Source organism: Anabas testudineus, chromosome 18 (genome assembly GCF_900324465.2).
Source record: "Anabas testudineus chromosome 18, fAnaTes1.2, whole genome shotgun sequence".
Lineage (NCBI taxonomy): Eukaryota > Metazoa > Chordata > Actinopteri > Anabantiformes > Anabantidae > Anabas > Anabas testudineus.
Genome location: NC_046627.1, coordinates 12,109,992 through 12,134,610, shown reverse-complemented (window position 1 = coordinate 12,134,610; position 24,619 = coordinate 12,109,992). Strand labels below are relative to the sequence as shown.

Below are 24,619 nucleotides of genomic sequence, written 5' to 3'. Positions count from 1 at the left end.
GGTTCCACAACAGGATTAGAGACCACGCATCAGGGAAGGGCTGACTTCTTTTCACGTATATTTACCTATTGATGACGTTGGCGAGTCAGGTGGACACGTTCACCAGTGCTCACCTGACAGGTTAGCTGAAGAAAAGAAAATGCTAATGCTAAGTAATTAATATATCTATGACTAGATAGTGCTAAACTAGCTGTTTCCTCAGTTTCTATCTATCTTTCTATTATTTATTTGTTGAATTCTGCATCCGACTATCCACTATACACTTAACAATTGCTAATTTAGTACATTCAGTGAGTGGTTTACTAAAATCCCAGATAGTCAGTGCTACCTTGCGTACACAACCTTTAAATTGTGTTTTGCTTGTGATCTACTAAGACATATTACACCATGGACAAAAGGTGCAAACATGGCGGAAGTTTCTGTATTGAATGAGGATTTTGCATTGTTCCATATTTACACATTTGGTCACAATGCTTGTAGACATGACATGACACATGTGGAGTTCCAAACATTCTGCATGTTCAAATGATGCCTGTGCTCACAATTGTACCTGCTGCAGTTTACCAGGTGATAGTCCAGTTAGTGTTTACGTTTCGTGTCACTTCATTTCTTAGGTAGTGTTACAGCAACAGACATGATAATTATGCTGAAGACAGACATCGCACACATCCAGGTGTGCGGTTACACCTTCTAAGAGTATAAAGGACACACAAATCAGTCAGCGCTTCTCAAACAAGACCATAATGTGTTCCTTCATAATCCTGTCACACAAACTGTGTAAATATCCTTGAGTAAACAACTTTGTTCTACACATGAATTTTGAAGGCAAAACCCAATTAAATACTCTATATATTTAATTTCTCCCCAGCTTCTCCAACACTAATCATAAACATTGAAACACATCATTAGTTCAGAACCAACATTGATTCATATGTGATTTTTTTTTTTTATGTAAAAGATAAAAACAGGGTAGCTGAATGAATTTTAAGTGACTGATTAGGAATGAACTCTTTTAAGTATGAATGTGTTTTACTTTGAAAAAACATGCCTTATTTATAAAAACAATAGGTAACACCACACAATTATTTTTTTTTATAACTGGTGTTCATTTTGGGGGTAAATCAAACTAAATAATATAAAGAATACGTGGTGTAAATGATTAAGGTTTCTGCTTTGAACAAAATAATGCTTGTAGCGATTAGTGTTGTTTGTTGTGGGACATTTACAAAGTAAAAACTTTCTAAAGGTTGTGTACTTCAGGTTTATTAGAACATTGGTATATGTTCTCAGCACTGTGTACAGATGCAATCTTCCCGTTGCATAAAATAAATAAAGACAGCTCTTAAATACACTCACCAACAAATACAAATACAGAAACCGAGGCTACGCCTAGTCAACACAAAGATACAAACAGAAAAGATTAAGCCTTTATACATACTATGAAGGCAAATCCATGATAGTTCAAATTATAAATTTCAGGAAAATCAGCTTATAGTTTATTTTACTGGCACTTATATATTGATAATGTGGGCAGAACTTTCACATCTTTCCCCTAAACAAGCAGTCTGGGTAAACTTTAAGTTTTCTAAAAGCACCATCAAACATCTGAATTAGTGTAAATCAGCCATTGTCAAGGGATTAAGTGACACAAACAGTAGACAGAACAGTGGAAGACTTAATTATTATGACAATGTAATAACACAAACACTGCACTGGTTGTATTATTTTTAAATTTATATTTATATAATATTGTGTCATTTATTGTCTTTATACATTTTTGATAGAATATGTAAGCTAAGCTTCATGTCCTGTATTTGTAAAATGCTGTGACACGACAAAAACACATCATGAATTCATGAATTCCAATATTTATTTACTGATTGTATTCGCACTATACTATTGATTTTCATTGTGATTTACATGTATGTGTACCTCTGTACTGCCAACATGGACATATAGCGAGGGGAAATAACTAATTGTTTTATCAAAATAGTATTGTTACACCCTGTTATAGCATGCTTCTTATATGCGTGAGGTTGAACAACACACACTGGATCCAAAGTAAATCTACTAAACTTTATGCTAATGTTTGCATGACGAATTGTCAGCTGTGCAAACTGGCAAGAAATCTGTCCAGTTCTCAGAAAATGCTGCACAGCAGGATTCTGCGAGTTGTTTTGTCAGAGTGGGGGCGTGGCTAACTAATGTTTGAGGTTTGCCTATCACATGTATAGTCACAACACAAAAGTCTCGACTACATTATAATTAAATTTATTTTTAAATGACCTGGTATCAGATCACTAAGCCAGCACTTTATGTGTAGGTATCAAAATTACCAGCATAATGGATTTCAGAATGTATTTTTAACATTTCAACTGATCCTGTGAGATATTTTATTTTCAGTTCTATTGTTCACGATTTGAAAAACTTAGTAATACACTGGTGAATGAGGCCTGTTGTGCTGGCAGGAAGCCCGGTAGCAGTGAAGAAGAGAGCCCACTGGAACTGGAAGAAGTCTATCTTTAAAACTTCAGCTCCATTTATTCAAACCTAACAATCACAGACACAGGGCATCGACAGAACAACATAACACTGTATAGGAATCGGTTTGTTAATATCATGTTTCCACTGGCTGATCTTCATGACTGATTGGTGCTTGCTCCAGCTATAACCTCTTCCTCCTTCTGTGAGGTCCAGCTTCTCATTCAACCTTCATCTGAACTCCATCCATCCATTATCTGACTACTTGTCACTGGAACTTACACCTATGGACAATTCAGAGGCACCTAATTGTGCATGTCTTTAAAAAGTGGGGGGAAGCGTACTCATAGAAAACTCACACAAACACAAGGACAACACACACTCCACACAGAAAGGCACACAGCCAGCACATTTGATCTCTGGTCCTTCTTCACGACACATATAAAAATAATATGTCCTCCATTAAGTCTCTTTTTTTTTAATCTCCATAAATTCTTAAACTGAAATATTATATTGAAAATATCAAGATTGAAGCCTAAGAATGAATAAAACTTATACAATATCTTTCTGCATGTTTGATGCCTGATGAAAGCCTCTGATTACAGTCTTGCTCTCCGCTATCCTGTCTGTGTCATTACTGCCTCACCTGTCCTGTCCCGGACTCCCAGACTCCTCAGCTCTCTGGTCCTATGCTGCCCCCTGCTGGAAGTGAGAATCATGAAATCTCATTTTTCCCCACACAAATAGCTGAAAAAACAATTATTTTTCTTATCACAACCAATCCATTGATATGATTTTCCCTCTTAATAGCAGCACATTTTATTATTTAAATTCCAACAGTGGTAGATTTGGGAACATTTTGATGAACAGTGTCAGTGAATCACAGATTGAATCACAGAGACAGATAAAAGGCGTTTAGTGTCTAAACGAAATATAAAAAACAGCAACCTCTAGTTTCTTTTCTTTCTCTGTGTATTTTGACAGAGAACATTTCTTGCAGACTGAGTTAAACCTCACAGGATGTGAATATTTCCAACTTCCTGCGCACCCGGCTGCGTCTTTGGGAACTTGGATCATCAGGAAACGGACGATCCCGATTCCATCTGTGTTATATAAACAGGTAGATCTCTGCACACGTTTTAATACATGTTGTTTCTCACATGCTTGACTTGTACATTATGTGTTGTAATCGTATTTAAAAAAAAGCAAACAGCTGTCATTTCTCTTGCGCCACATGTTTTTTTTTCCCTTTGGAGGATCCGCGCTTCAGGAAATGACAACAAATCAGGTCGATCAGGGAATGTTTTTAAACAGATTCATGGGATTTGTGCAGCTTGTAGCTGTGATGATTTGATTCTACTTTCAATCTAAGGACGTCGACATCTATTTATGTAAATACTAAATGTTACAGCTCAAGAAACATGAGATTATTTATACGTTTTTAAAAACGAAAGTGAAACTAAACAGGCGGACAAGCTTCGTCCACACCCAAGGACATGTAAAATATTAAAAACATTAATTTACACGTGGATCAACTGTGCAGACTAATAAATTACGAGAAAAGAGAATCTGTAGCTCAGACCTGAAACATATAACAACTAAAAACTCACTGTATTAATTATGATACTGTGCTCCTAAACTGTAAATGTTATTTCCAGGACATTCCAGGATTCCAGGATGCCTCATGTGACCAATAGACTGTTCCAGACCCCTCTGATTGATGGTTTCCCTGCACTGCTTTTCCAAACTCTTGTCGTCTTCTCTCTGATTCAGTCATGTCGAGGTAAACGAAGCAAGTCAGCCTCAGTTTAGCTGATTATATAGAAACTCATGTATTACTCACTGAAACGTTTTTCTTTTCAGGTCAGACCGTGGTAACTGGTTCGTCTGAGCCGATAGTGGGGATAGTTGGTGGTGAGGTCGTTCTGCCGTGTTACCTGGAGCCCGCCATGCCTGCTTTTGACATGACTGTGGAGTGGACGAGACCTGACCTGGACCGCAGATTTGTCCTCGTGAGGCGTGACGGTGAAGAACTGCAAAATAAAAAGCATCAGTCGTACGAGGGAAGAACGTCTCTGTTCAGTGATGAGCTGAAGAACGGAAACATTTCCCTGAAACTGTCTAAAGTCAAACTATCAGATAAGGGATTGTACAGATGCTACGTTCCAGGATGGAAATCAGAGACGACTGTTGAGCTGGTTGTAGGTGAGTTGAACTATTTGTATTTAAAGTCATTTTAGATCTGGGTGAGAGGAGGTGGGAGGGGTGAGGGCCTCTTTACGCACAGATTACAGCGACTACGAGTCATTTGAAAACCATGAGAACGTATAAAATAATATTTAGAATTAAAATCTCTCTCTCTCTCTTTTCCAGCTACTCCGTCCTCGCCTGTTGTCACCATAGCAGCGAAAAATGCATCCATCAGCGGAGTGGTTCTACAGTGTGAGTCTAAAGACTGGTATCCAGAGCCTGAGCTGTTGTGGCTGGACGCTGAGGGAAAGATCCTCTCTGCTGGACCTACAGAGACAGTCAGAGGTCCTGATGACCTCTATACTGTCAGCAGCAGAGTGACTGTGGAGAAGAGACACAGCAGCAACATCACCTGTAGAGTCCAACAGAGCAACACCAGTCAGACCAGAGAGACACAGATACATGTTCCAGGTAGGAATAAAACTCATAATATCATATCCTCGCTTCCTTATTGTAGCTAAAGACAGTTGAATGTCTACAGTTGTATCTGATGTAACACATCTACATTGTGGTTCTGTAATTTATCATTTCAGATTACTTCTTCCCAGATCAACCAAAATCTAGCTCCAGTTCTGGTTCTTCTGTCCTTGTTATCATCATTGGTTTGATTGTTGGTGTCGTCTTTATTCTTGCTGCTGTCCTGTTTGTGTGGAAATGGAGAAAAAACAAGCGTGGTAAGTCAGAGAGTTTTTAAAATACCAACCTGTTAAAGACAGATATATATATAATAAAAATAATTTGTAGTTTTGAGGTGACATCACAATGTCATAATTTGCTGATATTATTGATATCTATCATCTTTCTGATTTTTGACATATCTGACATCTACACTGTATGTTTTACAAAACCTGAATTGAAGTATCTCTCCATGTTCCAACAATGATGAACAATATTTTTTTCTAGTTTAATTAAAATTTTGAGAAAAAGTTATATTTAAACTGTTTTTTTTGAAATTACAAAATTCATAGGTCATCTTTAGAAAAACAATGAGCACAGAAGATATAAAAACTGATTTGTCTTTCTTAACACAGAGAACAAGAAACACAACAAGGATGAAGAAACCCAGAGGGTCAGAGAGGACAAGACTAAAAGTACTGAGTCAGAAAAGGAACCTCTGTTGGAGCTAAAACAAACAGACAGTGGACATGTCACACCAGAGACAGAATCAGTAAATATTCAGCCTAAAGAAGAAGAAAAGAAGGACACAGAGTCTAAAGACCATGAAACAGAAGTTCAATGTCCTGTGAGGTTTGGAGAGAACAAGTCTAAAACTAGTGATTCAGAAAATGAGCCTATGGTGGAGGTAGTAAGAGAAACAAGTCCCATGGGAAATGTCCCACCAGAGACAGTAAAAAAACACAATGAGATGGAGACACAGACCGCAAATAATGTGCAAACAAAAGAAGACGAAGAGGAGACAGAGTTTAAAGATCATGAAACAGAAGTTCAGTTTTTTATGGATGAAGAACAACATGGAGAAGAAGTGAAAGACAGAAAGAGAAACATTAAGTGATCTCGACATGCAGATGGAAAAACTTAAGAAAATCCTAAAGACAAAAGAGAGAGATGAAAAGAAATATGAAACAAATCTTTCTAGACTAATAGGACAGAAGAAGGATAAAGAAAAGCAGATCAGTGAACTGAGAAAGCAGCTGGAGGAGGTGGACAGACAGAGAGAAGAGACTGAGAAGAAGCTTCAGGAGACGGTAACAAAGAAAGAAGCAGCAGAGAAAGAGAAAGAGAAAGATCAGGAGGACAGAGAGCTTTTAGATACCAAGAATGATCTGGAGACAAAGAAGACAGAACTTCAGAAACAGCTGGACAAGATGGAGACAGCAATGGAGAGAATAAAAAATGAAATCATTGTTTTAACAGAAAAGAAAATGAAAGCAACAAAAGAAAAAGAGGAGATTGTTAAAAAAGTTGAGGAGTTGGAAAAACTGAAGAATGAAAACTTCAAAACAGCTTCAGCCAGTCCATTAATTCATCAGACAGAAGGACACAAAATAGACAATAACCAAGAAGTAGCTGAAAATGAACATCTTAGAGAGGAGAGAGGAGATCAAGCAGAGCAGGAAGGAAGAAACAGTTTTCTACTCTGAACAGGAAAAAACACAGACAGTTCTATGGAGTCTGACTCTGCTGCATGTGTCAGTAACTCTTCTCCACAGTAAGATGTGTGATGGAGAATATTGCTATTAAACACATTCAAACAAAGTATGAAACTTGTGTCGGGACCTCGAGGTAGCCAGACACTGCAACTGCAGCTGTGTCTTCGTCCATCTCTACATTAATACAGTGGTTCAGCATCAACCTGCACTAAGTCTCTGACACAGTGGTTCCTGTGGAGGACATGTGAGAGACAGACAGTGCAGCAACACTTCGACTACCTCTCCTGTTAAATCCTGTAAATGTTTAGTTGACTCTCTACAGAGATGATTCAGACGAACAGGAACAAACTCTGGTTTGACAGCTTGAACAACAAATGATATTTTAGTTTTCAACTTCTGACAATAGTTCTGTCAACAGGTACATTGTTAGTTTAATCAGAGTTTGACGAGGACTCTGTGTCCAACAACACATGGAACACATTCCACGCGTCACATTCAAATTGCCATTTTGCTTTTAAGTTCATATATTTGTTGAAGCTACTTTGAGGGATGGATAAACTGATGACACAATGTAAAGAAACAACTCTGTAAGGTACTAAGTGTGTGAATTTTGTCTGTTTGTGCTGTATTATAAGGATTTTTTTCACTTTTTCTGAAGACTTTGAAGTCATTTGATTATGTTAATTAAACTTTTATTGTGTACTATACATGTGCATTAAAATATTTAGTCTGTTAATAAACAAGTGAATGATTGTTTAAGCAGGGTTAACTGAGAATTCAGAGAGGGGAAATTAATAAAAGAAGCACATCACATGTTGTTCCTGTGAAACAAGAACCTGATTGAAGTGTAGGAAATGTAATGTAAGTCATATCTGACCAAATAACACTAAATAATGTCACGTTTTTCCATTTTCCAGTGAATAAATGAAATCATTTATTAAATTTTCTTTACCAAGGTCTACTGGAGAATTATTTTGAATGTATTATTGTTCACAGCTGCAAAAGTTTAAATTCAATTAAATGACATTTCCTGATAATTATATATGTGTCTGCGTAGAGAAACGTCCAGGTAATGTTATAGATGAAGTAAAAACAATAATTTCAGTTTAAATTAGACTATGAAGTGACAAATTTAAAGTTGTTTCGTGTCATATGAAGATTTCCCACTAACATCTGCACCGATATTTCAGACTAAACATCTGACAGATCAATAATGTGAAATATTTACCTTGTGTTTCTTTTCCCTCTTTATGGAATTTAACTCGTTGTTGTTTTTGTAGTTTCATGTTAATCTCAGCTCGTCACCATCAGTGCATTTAACGAGAATTTTTAATGCACTTAAATGTGAAATCTTTGAGAGGTACTGAGGTTAAACTTTAAACACACAATCACCTGTGTAGTTGTACTAATAATATCACAAACAACATTTATTGTAGATTATTAATTGATCCCACTTTACGGGTTGTGAGTATTTGTCACTTCCTGTGCAGACGCAGCTTGACTGTTGCTGGAAATATCTCTGATGCAGTCTGTTCGCAGTTCAACGTGAACGAGCCTGTTGTGGCTGATCTGCGTTTTCTTGTATGAAGGTGAACATGAAGCATTTCTCATGGGTGACGGATCTTCCCTCTTTTAGTCCTACAGGAATACATAACAGGTTTGCAGATATTTTAATAAATATTTGTCTTGCAATTCATATGTTGAACAAATGTCGCATTTTAAGAAGACAACAGCTGTAATGTCATTGGGTGGAAATTTACTAGATTTGAGTCATAACCCATTTGATAATGTTGACAAAAAACAAAGTGGTGAAGTGATTCAGTGTTTAACTTATTGACAGAACTATTTTTAAATAAACATCTGACTTCATGTGACTATCAGCTATTTCAGAGCTGGAGAAAGTGAAAGTGTTTCTCAGCATTAGGTTTAATGTATCAGCTGGTGCTTTGGATACTGAACATGATGAGGTACTAAAAACTCTCTTTCTCTTTTCTGCAGATATTTTATTCAGTAGAATTGTCTGTATTCATGTAAAACATTTAAAGTACATTAGTTTAATATTCTGCTGTATTATAACACTCTTTAGGTTTATCTGGTTTTATTTGTTTCAGATTTCAACAATGCTTCATCGAAGGACAGACAGACCCTGAACTTCCATTTTGATGCCCTCATGATTTCTGTTTTCCACACTGTTGTCTTCTTTGCCCTGATCTGCAAACGTGGAGGTAAATTAAACACATCACTCATGGTTTGTTTATATTACTGTATGTGTAAAATGGATGTGTTTTACTGCAAATAGGAGATTCCCTTCATATCAAGTCAAATATGATGTTTTTAAATAATCACATTCAGGCATTAAAGAAGCTGGAACTTGAGAATTTTGAACTTTTAAGTTTGGTATTAATATTTAATTGCTTAATTTATATTATGCTTTATTGTAATGTAAGAACATGTAATTCAAGTACTACTGATTACTTTACTGCAATTTGAGGCAACTGTAGATTGTCAGTAGTTAACAATCATTTATCCTGTTTGTCATACATCAGTTAAATTAATCGTCTGAGACAGTCTGACTCTGCTTCATGTATCAGTGTAATAGTTGATGCACTTGTACAGAACAACATTCAGTGGTGCTAATGCAGGTGTGTTATAATTAGTATTAGTGTTGTTGAGGGCATTCTGTGTTTATGAAGACCACACATAAATGAACAAACAAAATAATAATAAACACATTATGGCTTTTTACTTTTTTGTCTTGTTTGTTTATGACAGTTTTAGCATTTCTTTATACTGTATACCATCACAATTGTGGCTAATTTGACATCAGAACATTCCTCCACAAATCCCGTTAGTGAATTTAGCTAAATTAAATTAGTCAGAGTGGTGTAAGATGCACAGTCTACCTTTAATGTAACACTGAAGTGCTGTATGTTTGGGTTCAGTTAAAGGTAAGGGAAGACACTTTAAAACATATTTCAAACTTTGCCACACATATTTTCCTTTTTATCATTCTCCTACAGCTTTCTTGATCTTTTATTTGTAGGTTCAGAACTTCAGGATGTCTAATGTGAAGGACAGACTGTCCCTAAACCTTCAGTTTGGTGTCTTCAGTCGTCTGGTTTTCCTCACTCTTGTCTTGCTCAATCTGATCCATACATGTAGAGGTAAATGAAACACATCTGGTTCACAGCAACATGTGAAGTGTAGATTTTACACACTGCTTTTATACTTACATTTATTTAAAAACATCTATTTTTCAGGTCAGTCTGTCGTAACTGGTTCGTCTAAACCAATAGTGGGGATCGTTGGTGACGACGTCATTTTACCGTGTTACGTGGAGCCTGTCATTAATGTTTTTGACAAGACTTTGGAGTGGGCAAGACCTGATCTAAACCCTAGATATGTCCTTGTGTGGCGTGATGGTGAGGAACTAAAGACTAAACATTCATCCTACATTGAAAGAACTTCTCTGTTCAGTGATGAACTGAAGAACGGAAACATTTCACTGAAACTCACCCAAGTGAAACTGTCAGATGAGGGAACGTACAGATGCTTTGTTCCAGCATTGGATGAAGACGCCACTGTTCGACTTGTTGTTAGTAAGTCAACATGTTCAAGTTCATTTTAATCTTTATTTGCACAGATAATACATTTAAAATCAAGACTTTAGGAATAACAGAAGTGCAGATGTGGAACTGAACCTGTTGAACTGGTGTTTTTGAAAGTTCAGAGGAAAAACATGATCATCATATCCACTCAGCATGTTCCCAATTATGTAGCTCTATGAAGCCCTAACCCAAGCTCTGCAGTCCTACACATTACCTCCAGATATTAGCTCCACCAGTTAAAAGGTAAAACAGAGGCTTCTTTGAAGAATTGTAGACGCAACCAAATAAAAAAAAAATAATAATAATAATCACTTACTACTTTATGCGTAGGTAGTAAGTATCTAAGTAAAGTATAATTACTTCAATCAAGGTTTAACTTATAAGAGGCCTGGATCAACACAACCTTCTATCCCCAAAATGTCCTTTAATGCACTGACAAATCAAACTTTCTGAAGAAAACAGAGGTTGGAATCAGTTTAATGCTTGAAGATTAAAGTGAAACAATTTCTATATGGTCTGTGATGGACAGTGTGACACCCTACACACTGACGGTATGTGGTGAGATGGCATGTTGTCTAAAGTGATGCTATTTTAAACTATTTCATATAAATAAAGTATAAAAAAGCAAACATGCTACATTTACCAGTCCAATTTCATGATGTGAGGTGTGAAGCTCCTTCTATCAGTGATGGCACAAAAAAAGGTCCCAAGGGAAAAATAACTGAGGAATTCAATCTGCTCTCTACTGTCCACCAGTAGTTGTATTGTTATAGATTGTAAGGTCTTTAGTCTCACATTGTAAAGTGCCTCAAGATAGTTTTTGATGTTATTTTCTGAACATGTTTTAGATAATGTTATGTTTTAATCAGTGAAGATAATTTTAAAGCCACCAGTGTCTCTCATCTTTAAATACTGTCTCCTCCCCTGACAATTGACCAATAACTGCAGTGGAGTGGTTTTACAATAATGTGAGTCTAAAGGCTGTTGTCCAGAGCCTGAGCTGTTGTGGTTGGACTGTAACTGTAATTAAAACATCTTCTTTTCTTTTTTCAGGTGCTGTGTCCTCACCTGTTGTCACCATAGCAGAGAAAAATGCATCCAGCAGCATAGTGGTTTTACAGTGTGAGTCTAAAGGCTGGTATACAGAACCTGAGCTGTTGTGGCTGGACGCTGAGGGAAAGATCCTCTCTGCTGGACCTACAGAGACAGTCAGAGGTCCTGATGACCTCTATACTGTCAGCAGCAGACTGACTGTGGAGAAGAGACACAGCAACAACATCACCTGTAGAGTCCAACAGAGAAACATCAACCAGACCAGAGAGACACAGATACATGTTCCAGGTAAAAACAATGTTTATGATTTCATCACTTTGCTGAAAAATTTTATTCAGATGTCATATGAAAAACATTTTGTTCTGTGTTTTATCATTTCAGATGATTTCTTCATGGTCCTCAGTTCTCCTAAGTCTAACAACAATTCAAATATGTTTATTGTCTGGGTTGTTGCTGCTGCGGTTTTCCTCCTGTTTATTCCTTCTGTTGTCTTTGTTGTGTGGAAAAGGAGAAAAAACAAATTCAGTAAGATACCAACTCATTTAAGTTGTATTAGTTTGTAGTTCTCTATCTAGCCAATGTTATAGGTTGTGTTGTATTTTAAATAATTTCCAGTCTTATAAAAAGGCAGCATATCTTTGAATATTGGACCAATTTCTTCTGCTTCTTTATTGACACAGAGGACAGGAGGAGGAGTTATGAAGTTGGAGAAGAAGAAAAGTTCAACTCTAAATGTGATAAGACTGAACTCTGTGTTGTGGTGGAAGGAGAAGAAGAAAGTGTTTCACTTATGGGAGAAAGAGTAGAAGAGAATAATGTGGATAGTAGAGAGAAGAACATCGAATGTCAGAAAGAAAATAAAGATTCACAGTTTGTGACTGAAAGAGAAACAAACCAAGATCAACTTGAGATAAATTCAGAGCTACTGAGAAACATGGACAGAACAGAAGGAGAGAAAAAACATACATCTGTAAAAACTGAGAAAGAACCTCTGATTTTAACAGAACAAGAAACACAGAAAGAACAAAACATAATGAGAAGACAAGAAGAAAATGTTTGTGACAAGACTGAAGGAGAGGAGGTGAAAAGAGAAGATACAGGACTTCAACTGTCATTGGTGTCTTTCAGTAAAGATTTTACTAATCTGGACAAAAGAGATGCTGAGAAAAACAATATTTCAAATGACCACACTGAACAGGAGGAACTGAAAAATGTTTTTGCTTTTGGATCAACTGGACAGAAGAAAGAAGCTACACATGAAGAAGAAACACAGCAAGAACATGAGATAAAAGAAAATCAAGAACAATCTGAAGGAGCGGAAGAGAAAAGACAAGAAGATTCAGGACTTCTGGCTGTTGGAGGACAACAACAGTCACAAATGTCTGTTAGTAGAGAGGAAACAAATCTGGATGAGAGAGAAAGAAAAAGAACAACAGTCAAACTGATCAGAAGGTAAAGAAACCAGAGAAAGAGAGAACAAAGAAAAAGAGTGAACAGGATAAAGACAAAAAGTTGGATCAGAAGAAGCAACAGGAAAACCAGACAGAACACATGCAGCCTGAGACAGAAAGACAGAAAGTGGAGAACAACAAGAAGTTTCTACATGAGATGAAAGAAAGAAGAGAGAGAGAGAAAGAGGAGAAAGAACTTTATTTAAAAGACAGAAAAAAAGAGGAGAGGACGACAGGACCTGATGATAAAAGAGAAAAAGACTGTGAGGAAAACCAGAGAGACTTTACTGTAATGAACCAGAACCAGGAAAATAATGAGAGACTAAAACAAACAGAGGAAGAAAAGAAGTTTCATCTAGATAGAAGAGGAGTCGAGGAGCAGAAACACAGACCAGAGATTAAACCACAGAACAGAGACCAACACGTTTTAGAAATCAAGAAACAAGAGGAGAGTAAAACAGAGAGAAACAAGGATAAAAGAGAAAAAGATCAGAAAATGAAAGAGAAGAATCATCAGAGTGAGACAGAAAAGAAGTTTCCATCAGTCAACGGAGACGATACAGAGAGAACTGAAGTCAAAATACAGCAAATAATCCAAGAACTTCAGAAACAACCAGAAGAAAAAGATCAGAGACGTCTGGAAGAAGTCAGACTACAGGAAGATGGATTTGGAAAAGTAGAGAGTCAGGAAGGAGCAAAGGGAAACACGATGAAGACCAACAAAACTCAGAGGAAGGAGAAGAAGGTAAAGGAACGACAACCGAGACAAGAAGGACTGATGGAGACAGAACAGGAACCAGAGAGAAAACCTTTAGTGACTCAGGTAGAAACCACAGAACGACAATGGAAAAATCTCAAGAGGACAAGAGTTAAGCTTCAGAAAGACCAGCAGGAGATGTGTGAGAATGATGAAGGTCAAAGAGATGTGAAGAGAAGACTGAATCATCAAGATTTGGAGCTTGATGTGTGTCAGCAACAGTCAGATGGAATGAATCACATTTACAGAAAGCCTGAACAACAAGATGAAGATTTGATGGAGTTTGAAAGTGAAGATAACATGGAAACAGACTTTACAGCTGATTCTCAGCAAAGTAGGAGGTTCATTCAGGATCAGTCACCAATGTGTCAAGAAGAACAAGAGGACGTTGTCATGGATGTTCAACCAGAGGCACAAACTTTAGGAAGTAGGAGCAGTTAGCAGCAGAAGGAGCTGATGGATGCAACAAATACAGTAAATTAATTATCTTGAAGTGGAACAAAGTGGAATCCATCAACCTTCACATGCAGCTACTGACAGACAGTGAATGATTTAACACTGGATTCATTGTCTTCTCTCCACCAAACTGTATCAGGGCACTATTTCAAGTTTACTCATGTTTCTTCGGCTCTGCTAATTAATTGAATGAAGGCTAATTTTGATGAAAGAACAGATCTGATTTCAATGAATCCTGAGTGCAAAGTGGAGTAAAACTGTCCAAAGTGAACATATTGTTAAAATAAGTTTTATGTTGATGTTTTTAGTTTTTATATGTATATTACATTTGTCTTTTATCTTAAAGAGAATTTACACTGAGCAGTCATACACTCTACTGAGTGTGTGTTTGTGTGTATAGTGTGAGATGAAGTGGATAAAAAATAAATAATTTCAGGATGTGTAATTAAAGTGTTAAAATCAGTAGGTAAATTGTGTTTTGTTCAGAAACTTTGGAAACTTTGGACTTGTCTCTCAGTCTGTACTGATATTTTTTGGATACGTTTTTGCATATTTGTTAAAACTGAACCAATGAGTTGTAAACCATGAATATTTACACTCTCATCTTTGTGTCGCCAGTCTTATGTATAATCATTAATGAAGCTACTGAAGAGTTGAAACAACAAGTGACTTTAACAGGAAGGCGACTTCCTCTTAGGTCTTTAATTTAAGCTAATTCTTCATATTCCCCAGAGCCAACACTAAAGGACTGGAACAACTCAGTCTCAGTCTTTAAAAATCTCATTCTTTTAACTTTCTGCCTCTCAACAGATCTCCGACAGAAAACAATACCTAGTTTATACTGACACGTAGTTTACTGGTCAAAATGTACTTTACTACCGCACAGAAACAATGACAGCTTTGGAAAAACCACAAAGCCTTAACTGATAAATGTGAGCAAATAGGAAACAACTGAAATAGAAATATGCCAGAGACCATTTGATCTACAAAAAGAAAGAAAGATCAAGGTCGGATACGTCGCCCGGATTGGCGTCACCGGGGCCCCACCCTGGAGCCAGGCCTGGGGTTGGGGCACGTAGACGAGCGCCTGGTGGCTGGGATCTCTCCCGGTGGCGGGCAGGTGTGGGCTTGCTTATAGCCCCCCAGCTCAGCTGCCATGTGTTGGAGTTTTCCCCGGTGGACGAGAGAGTTGTTTCCCTGCGCCTTCGGGTAGGGGATAGGTCTCTCACCGTTGTTTGTGCCTACGGGCCAAATAGCGGTGTAGAGTACCCAGCTTTCATAGGGTCTCTGGAAGGGGTACTGGAAGGTGCTCCGACTGGGGACTCTGTCGTCCTACTGGGGGATTTCAACGCCCACGTGGGCAATGACAATGATACCTGGAGGGGCGTGATTGGGAGGAACGGCCTCCCTGATCTGAACCCGAGTGGTGTTTTGTTATTGGACTTCTGTGCTAGTCACAGCTTGTCCATAACGAACACCATGTTCAAGCATAAGGGTGTCCATCAGTGCACGTGGCACCAGGACACCCTAGGTCGGAGGTCTATGATCGACTTTGTGGTTGTGTCATCTGACCTCCGACCATATGTCTTGGACACTCGGGTGAAGAGAGGGGCTGAGCTATCAACTGATCACCACCTGGTGGTAAGTTGGATCCGATGGCGGAGGAGGGAGCTGGATAGACCTGGCAGACCCAAACGTATTGTGAGGGTCTGTTGGGAACGTCTAGTGGAACCCTCTGTCAGAGAGGTCTTCAACTCCCACCTCCGGGAGAGCTACAATCAGGTCCCGAGGGAGCCTGGAGACATTGAGTCCGAGTGGACCATGTTTTCCACCTCCATTGTCAATGCAGCTGTTCGGAGCTGTGGCCGTAGGGTCTCTGGTGCCTGTCGTGGCGGCAATCCCCGAACCCGGTGGTGGACACCGGAAGTAAGGGAAGCCGTCAAGCTGAAGAAGGAGTCTTATCAGGCCTGGTTGGCCTGTGGGACTCCTGATGCAGCTGATGGGTATCGGCAGGCCAAACGTGCCGCAGCCCGCGCGGTCGCAGAGGCAAAAACTCGGACCTGGGAAAAGTTCGGCGAGGACATGGAGGAGGACTATCGGTCTGCCTCAAGGAAATTCTGGCAAACCGTCCGGCGCCTCAGAAGGGGAAAGCAGTTTCCCGCCAACACTGTTTACAGTGGAGGTGGGGAGTTGCTGACTTCGACTGGGGACGTTGTAGGATGGTGGAAGGAATACTTTGAGGATCTCCTCAACCCCGTCGTCACGCCTTCTGTTGAGGAAGCAGAGGCTGGGGACTCGGAGGTTGATTCGTCCATTTCCCTGGTCGAAGTCACCGAGGTAGTCAGTAAGCTCCTCGGTGGCAAGGCACCAGGGGTGGATGAAATTCGCCCCGAGTACCTTAAGTCTCTGGATGTTGTAGGGCTGTCTTGGCTGACACGCCTTTGCAGCATCGCGTGGAGATCGGGGACAGTACCTCTGGACTGGCAGACCGGTCCCCTCTTTTTAAAAAGGGGGACCGGAGGGTGTGTTCCAACTATAGGGGGATCACACTCCTCAGCCTCCCTGGGAAAGTCTATTCCAGAGTGCTGGAGAGGAGAGTTAGGCCGCTAGTCGAACCTCGGATCCAGGAGGAACAATGCGGTTTTCGTCCTGGCCGTGGAACACTGGACCAGCTCCATACCCTTGCTAGGGTGCTTGAGGGTTCATGGGAGTTCGGCCATCCAGTCTACATGTGTTTTGTAGACTTGGAGAAGGCGTTTGACCGTGTCCCTCGTGGCATCCTGTGGGGGGTACTCCGGGAATACGGGATTCGGGACCCTTTGTTAAGGGCCATTCGGTCCTTGTATGACCGGAGTAGGAGCTTGGTTCGCATTGCCGGTAGTAAGTCAGACTTGTTCCCGGTGCATGTTGGACTCCGACAGGGCTGCCCTTTGTCACCGATCCTGTTCATTACCTTTATGGACAGGATTTCTAGGCGCAGCCAGGGGTCGGAGGGAATCCGGTTTGGGAATCACAGGATTTCATCTCTGCTTTTTGCAGATGATGTTGTCCTGTTGGCCTCATCAGACCGGGACCTCCAGCAGGCACTGGGGCGGTTTGCAGCCGAGTGTGAAGGGGCTGGGATGAGAATCAGCACCTCCAAGACCGAGGCCATGGTTCTCAACCGGAAAAAGGTGGCTTGCACCCTCCAGGTTGGGGGGGAGATCCTCCCTCAAATGGAGGAGTTTAAGTATCTCGGGGTCTTGTTCACGAGTGAGGGAAATAGGGAGCGTGAGATTGACAGACGGATTGGTGCATCGGCAGCAGTAATGCGGTCGGTGTACCGGTCCGTCGTGGTGAAAAAGGAGCTGAGCCGAAAGGCAAAGCTCTCGATTTACCGGTCAGTCTACGTTCCTACCCTCACCTATGGTCATGAGCTTTGGGTCATGACCGAAAGGACAAGGTCGTGGATACAAGCGGCCGAAATGAGTTTCCTCCGCAGAGTGGCTGGGCGCACCCTTAGAGATAGGGTGAGGAGCTCAGTCACCCGGGAGGAGCTCGGAGTAGAGCCGCTGCTCCTCTGCATCGAGAGGGGCCAGTTGAGGTGGCTTGGGCATCTGTTTCGGATGCCCCCGGGACGCCTCGTAGGGGAGGTTTTCCGGTCCTGTCCCACCGGGAGGAGGCCCCGGGGAAGACCCAGGACACGTTGGAGGGACTATGTCTCTCGGCTGGCCTGGGAACGCCTCGGTGTCCCCCCGGAAGAGCTGGAGGAGGTGTCTAGGGAGAGGGAAGTCTGGGCATCTCTGCTAAAGCTGCTCCCCCCGCGACCCGGCCCCGGATAAGCGGAAGAAAATGGATGCATTTGATCTGCACACAGAGAATTAGCAAGTTGCAGCTGTTACGATGTTTAAGTTGTATGGTCACATATATACAAATATTATATCTCTCATGTCTTTTGACACAAAATTTTTGTTTTCCAAAAAAATGGGAACCTGGAGGAATGTTCCTAAAATGACAATTTACTTTTAAAATCTAACCCTAACCATGTAATAGTAAGAATTGATCTTTGTCACTAAAGGAATCACGTCTGATCCTTTAAAAAATTGTCGTAAAATCCATTTTAAGAGCTTTTCCAGTTTTATGTAATGTTATCTAAAATGACATCAGTTGATCATCTATAAAATATAGAAATACTCCAGAGTCTCATTTAAACTTCATGCAGTCCCCTAAAAACCAACACTGAAAGCAGACACACAAACTTCAATCTCAGTCCCTGAAAGACAAAATGGTGATTCAGAGAAGAGAACAAAGTTATTTAAAAAATTGCTTTCTTTAATCTCTGGGAACACAGAAAACACCTTCTGTGTGAATGAATGTTAGAGTAAGACCAGGACCACTTCACTGTGTAAGGGCCTGGATGCACATTAACTTCTTCTACCTCATTGAGAATCAATCATACCTGTATTAAACATAGACTGAAAGTGATGTAATTGAAGTTTGAGCTCTGCCCTTTATTTTCAGACCACATATTGTCAACATGTGACATACAGAAACAAAAAAACTGTTTTTGTTTCAGACTGTCAAAACACATGTATACAGAAAATCATACTATCAATCAATAAACACTGGAACTGTCCTTTGTAATCACCACCAATTATTGTTAATATAGCAGTTTTGGTGCAGTTTTAATTTTCATTTTGGTGACCCTGATGATTTTGGTTTTCCACACTGTCTTCTTCACTCTGATCCACTCATATAGAGGAAAATTAAACACACTGTTAGTAGTTTAACAATCTAGTTCATGTTTATGTGTAAAAGTGATCTTGTGTGTTACTGGAAATGTTTGACTTATCGAGTTTAATATCCAGTGCCAAGAGTCAAAGAAGCTGAAAGAGCTAACATTATAAAATTATATTTTACTACTAAAATGAATATGTGACAACATATATTTATGTACAAAAAAGAGGAAGAGGAAGAAGCCTCCATGTCCCTGTAGCCCTTGGTTCACTCAACAGCTCCAAAACTGGATCATTATACAGACGATGTGTTTGTAATTTTTTATTATTCCAAATATATTAACACAAGTGGTACATTTTTGTAAACATGCACTTTGAACACATTATTTAATTTCACCTTTGTATCCTAACAACAGGATGCTTTCTGTACGTGTGCAAGCAGATTGCACCTTCACAGTCCTTGAACGAGTGTCCTTTGTCCTTTGACGGTACACAGCTGATTCAGGTCCTGAGGTGTTACTTGTCCTGTGCCGCTACACAGGAAGATGGCACAGCACTGACTGTGAAGTTCAAATATTGAATAAAGAGGGAAAGTGGTTTGAGAGAGGGGTGAGGGAAGCTTTGAAAATCATAATTCTTGGCCTCTAACCAACTATCTTCAGACTGAAGAAGCTACTTGAATAAGTATAATAATAAATAATATTTCAACCTAACAAAAGGAAGTCCAGTTGCCATGGCTTAACTTTCAGAAGAAGGAAAACTTCCAAACAGCTTAACTAATCATCAGACAGAAGGACACAAAATTGACAATAACCAAGAAGTAGCTGGAAATGAAAATCTCAGAGAAGAGAGAGGAGATCAAGCAGAGCAGGAAAGAAGACAACAGTTTTCTTGTCTGAGCAGAGAAAACACAGACAGTTCTGTGGAGTCTGACTCTGCTGCATGTGTCAGTAACTCTTCTCCACAGTAAGATGTGTGTTGAAAATATTTCTACTAAAAACATTCAAAGTTAGTTTCTAACTTGTGTGGACTTGTGGACCTCGAACTAGCCAGACACTGCAACTGCAGCTGTGTCTTCGTCCATCTCTACATGAAGACAGTGGTTCAGCATCAACCTGCACTAAGTCTCTGACACTGGTTCCAGTGGAGGACATGAAAGAGACAGACGGTCCAGTGCAGCAACACTTCGACTACCTCTCCTGTTAAATCCTGTAAATGTTTAGTCGACTCACTTCAGGGAGGATTCAGATGAACAGGAATAAACTCTGGTTTGACAGCTAGAAAAAAAATTTTGATTTTAGTTTGCTAGTTTACGTTTGACAGTAGTTCTGTCAACAGGTACATTTTTAGTTTGATCAGATTTTGACAACATGAATCTGCATGATTGTGTCCATCAACACTTGGGACAATTTACAATTTACAAATCATCAAATCACAATTTTGCCATTTTGCTTTTAAGTTCATATATTTGTTGAAGCTACTTTGAAGGATGGATGAACTGACGTTGTTCTAAATGTTTCTGTGCCTCGATTGTTCTCTGAGCTATAGAAGGAGTCACACATTGTGGTTTGATTGATTTGTTCAAATTTGGCATCACGATGAACAGAAAGAACATGGGTCACCCCCAGCACCATGAAAAGTAAAAAAATAGACACCTAATGTCTGCTTAACCCTTTCATGCATAGTGGTCCTTCAGTTGACAGCTATTTAAAAGCTTTTTCTTCTATGTGCATGGGTTCTGACAGCTGAATTCAATTTAAAAGTGCGTTTAGAGACAATATTTTTATATAGAGACAATATTTCTGATAGAATATGTTCATGAATGAAGATTTTAGTGATTATGCAATGCATTGAGCAGTGTTAGAAACCATAATAAAATTATTACAATTTAGTATTAGTATATATAACAGTAACAACCTCCAGTAACAAAATTTCAAAAATAATTTCTTAGCTTTGAGATATAATTTCTTTCTGTGTTTTTGTGAAATTGTTTCCCAACTTTAAAAACTTGAATGTATGCAGTCTACCTGAGTGGACAAGTAAAGAACTCATTGAGAGTTGCAAGTAAAAAAAAAAAAAAGTTTTTTGTTTGTTCATTTAAGTAATAAATGCACTGAGAAAAAAAAAAAATAATTCATGCATGAAAGGGTTAAGGACTTTTTAAAGGTTTAGTAACACAAAGTTGTAAACGAGAAACAACCCTGTAAGGTACTACTTGTGTAGATTTTGTGTGTTTGTGCTGTGTTAAAAGGATAAAATGTTTTAGAATTTTTTTAAGGACCTTTAAGTAATTTAAATATGTTAATCCAACCCTTTTTATTTTGTGTACTATACATGTGCATTAAAATATTTAGTCAGTTAATACATGAGTGAATGATTGTTTATGCAGAGTTACCTGAGAATTCAGAGAGGAGAGATGAACACATCACAAGTGTAGGAAAAGTAATACAAGCTATATCTGACAAAATAACACTAAATAATCATGTCATGTTTTTCCATTTTCCAGTGAATAAATGAAATAATTTATTGACTTTTCTTCACCAAAATCTATTGGAGAATTATTTTGAGTTTATTATTGTTCACTGCTCCAAAACAAAAGTTTAAATTCACGCATCATGCAGCAAAGACTCTGCTTCTTAATTTCTTTTACATAATTAATGTCTTGACTTTGTGTCATATGAAGCTTCCTCACTGACATCTGCAAAATCTAAACATCTCACATCTATCTTGTGTTTCTTTTCCCTATTCATGCAATTTAAATCATTATTGTTTTGCCTTTTTGTAGTTTCATGTAAAATTACTTACAGCTCGTCAGCATCACTGTGTTTCATGAGGATTTTTAATGCATTTAATGTGAAAGATTTGAGAGGTACTGAAGTTAAATCATAAACACACCATCACCTGTGTAGTTTCAATAATAAGACCACAAACAACATTTATTGTAGATTATTCTTTAATCCGACTTGACGGAATGTAAGTATTTGTGACTTCCTGCACAGACGGCAGCTTGACTGTTGCTGGAAATATCTCTGATGCAGCTGTTGTCTCCTCTCTGCTTCGACCACCTGCTCTTGTCTGTTCACGGTTCAACGTGAACGAGCCTGTTGTGGCTGTCATGATCCTACAGGGCTTCCTGTCCTGCTTTTAGTTTGGTGGCTGACTTCCTGTTTTTCTTTCCTGTTGCTGGCAGCTTGATTCTGATTATCCAATCACTTTCAGCTGCGCTCATTGATTTCACCTGGTGCCAGCTCCCTTTATATCCTGAATCTTCCCCTGAGAGAGCTGCCAGATTCTCCTGACTTTCCAGTGATTCTAGTTATCTTGTTTGCTTATGTGTTACAGATGGGGCCATATTTTCTACCCTGAGTTTTTGCCTGCTCCTTAGAAAGACCGTGAATCGATTCTCTTGCCTTTTCTGGTTTTGGACCCCTGCTCTCGTTTGGACCTGCTCTCCTGCTCTTGCCCCTGTCTAGAATACTGACTGAGGACGACTGTTGCGAGTACTGGACGTGTACCTTGTGAATCTGTGGGATCTCTCTCTCTGGCCTTCTCTTGGATTGTCTGTATGTTGTGTGCACACGAAGAGGAGGACCTAATCCAACCAGCTACAACACACAGTGCCTATTTAACCTCTACGCTCACCCTTGGCCTCTACAGGCTACTCACCGTTGTTCCCGACACCTTCTTCATTATCAGCTCTCCTCTTTTTATCCATAGATCCTCACACTCTGGTTACCCGGTTCCTGCAATCAGACTCCTACCCATATATTCATAATCTATAATAAAGAGCTTGTTCAACCACGAATTCTGGTACTGGCATTTTAATTGGGTTCAACATCCCTCGCGGCGGGTGGTTTCACTCGCTGCTGACAGTGGCTGATCTACGTTTCCTATATTAAGGGGAACATGAAGCATCTCCATGAATCTAGCCACAGGGGTTGCAAGCCAGTTACTTCTGTGCCGGTCCCAAGCCCGGATAAATAGAGGGGGTTGCGCCAGGAAGGGCATCCGGCGTAAAAATTGCCAAAATAACCATGCGAATCATCAATAACACTTTCTATGGGTTAGAGACGGTAGCAGTGAGAAAGAGACAAGAGGCTGAGATGGAGGTAGCAGAGATGAAGATGTTGAGGTTCTCCTTAGGAATGACCAGGTTAGACAGAATAAGGAACGAGTACATCAGAGGGACTGCTCACGTTGCCTGTGTTAGTGACAAAGTCAGAGAGGCCAGACTGAGATGGTTTGGACATGTTCAGAGGAGGGATAGTAAGTATATTGGTAGAAGGATGTTGGAGATGGAGCTGCCAGGCAGGAGGACAAGAGGACGACCAAAGAGGAGATATATGGATGTTATAACATGAGGTTGGCTAGTGTTAGGGTAGAAGATGTTCATGATAGAGTGAGGTGGAAAAGGATGATTCGCTGTGGCGACCCCTGATGGGAAAAGCCGAAAGAGAAGAAGATGAAGCATCTCCATGGATGGTGGATTTTCCCTCTTTTAGGCCTACAGGAATATATAACATGTTTGAAGACGCTTTAATAAATGTTTGTTGTGCATATTATTTATTGATCAATGTCCCATTTTAAAAATACAACAGCTGGAATGTGATTGGGTAGAAATGTACTAGATTTGAGTAATAAGCCATTTAATGATTTAGTGTTTTACTTGTTTTACAGAACTATATTAAATAATCATCTGACTATACAGAGTTATTTTTAAATGAAATAAGCATGAAACTCAAATCCTGATCATCTTTCCATTCACCTTCCAGCCAGTATTACTCATCAGCTATTACAGAGCTAGAAAAAGTGAAAGTGTTTCTCAGCATTAGGTTTAAAAAAAAAACAAAAAACAGTTGGTGCTGTGGATACTGAACATGACGAGGTTTTAAAATCTCTTCTTCTCTTTTTTGCAGATCTTTTATGCAGTAGATTTGTGTGTATTTATGTAAAACTTTTAAAGTACATTCGTTTCATGCTCTGTTGTTATAATTCTCTTCAAGTTTACCTTGTTTTCTTTATTTTAGATTTTAACAATGTTTCATGTGAAGAACAGACAGACCCTTAACTTCCATTTTGATGTCCTCATGGATTTTATTTTCCACACTGTTGTCTTCTTTGCACTGATCTGCTCAGGTAAATGAAACACATCACTCATGGTTCATATTAATGTGGAAAATCTGTGTGTTAAACTGCAAATATTAGGCTCCTTTCCCTGCAATGAGTCAAATATGAAGTTTTTAAATAATCACAATCAGACATTAAAGAAGCTGGAACTTGAGAATTTTAAGTTAAGTCTTAATATTTAAATAACGTGACAAAACATACAGTCATGTACAGTACAGGAGGCAAATGAAACAGACAGGGGTGCTGCAGCACTGAGGTCATTTTTTTAGTTTGTTCATTAATAATACTTCCTATTATGAAAGTTAATGTGCTCTTATTATTAGCAGCTCTGGACTTTGACTTTAGACATTGACAATAAGAAAATAGACAGAGAAATGCATTAAATTCATGCTTTTTTGTAATGAATGAACATGTAATTCAAGTGCAACATGAGGACTCTAAGTAAATGTGTTTTCTATTTTTCTCTGGAAATTACAAATATAAACCTTTATCTTCTCAGCTCAGTCTCAGCTGACTGGTCCGTCTCAGTCAATAGTGGCAGTAGTTGGTGATGACATCATTTTACCATGCCACCTCCAACCTGCTGAAGATGCTTCAGACATTTCTGTGG

At 39.2% G+C, this 24,619-nt stretch overlaps 3 protein-coding genes across 3 annotated transcripts; all 3 read left to right on the top strand.

Moving 5' to 3' along the window:
* The first annotated feature begins 4,158 nt into the window (after positions 1 to 4,158).
* Positions 4,159 to 6,244, top strand: LOC117153001 (butyrophilin subfamily 3 member A2-like). The gene is made up of 6 exons (XM_033326532.1): positions 4,159 to 4,264; positions 4,345 to 4,686; positions 4,855 to 4,921; positions 5,090 to 5,142; positions 5,265 to 5,405; positions 5,763 to 6,244. The coding sequence occupies exons 1-6, from the start codon at positions 4,159 to 4,161 to the stop codon at positions 6,242 to 6,244; spliced, it is 1,191 nt and encodes a 396-aa protein (XP_033182423.1).
* Positions 6,245 to 9,851: 3,607 nt separating this feature from the next.
* LOC113168338 (butyrophilin subfamily 1 member A1-like) lies at positions 9,852 to 11,619 on the top strand (the record flags this gene model as incomplete). The annotated part of the gene is made up of 3 exons (XM_033326531.1): positions 9,852 to 10,006; positions 10,103 to 10,441; positions 11,504 to 11,619. Coding segments are annotated over exons 1-3 (561 nt in total), but the record flags the coding sequence as incomplete, so codon positions are not given.
* Positions 11,620 to 12,192: 573 nt separating this feature from the next.
* LOC117153027 (vicilin-like seed storage protein At2g18540) lies at positions 12,193 to 14,350 on the top strand. Its single transcript, XM_033326586.1, has 2 exons — positions 12,193 to 12,296; positions 12,992 to 14,350. The coding sequence occupies exons 1-2, from the start codon at positions 12,294 to 12,296 to the stop codon at positions 14,150 to 14,152; spliced, it is 1,164 nt and encodes a 387-aa protein (XP_033182477.1). The 5' UTR covers positions 12,193 to 12,293; the 3' UTR covers positions 14,153 to 14,350.
* Positions 14,351 to 24,619: the final 10,269 nt, after the last annotated feature.

Coding starts and splice junctions, on each gene's coding strand:
- LOC117153001 (XM_033326532.1), top strand. CDS start 4,159: ATGCCTCATGTGACCAATAGACTGTTCCAGACCCCTCTGATTGATGGT. Junction 5,143..5,264: donor GACACAGATACATGTTCCAG/GTAGGAATAAAA, acceptor TTATCATTTCAG/ATTACTTCTTCCCAGATCAA. Junction 5,406..5,762: donor ATGGAGAAAAAACAAGCGTG/GTAAGTCAGAGA, acceptor TTCTTAACACAG/AGAACAAGAAACACAACAAG.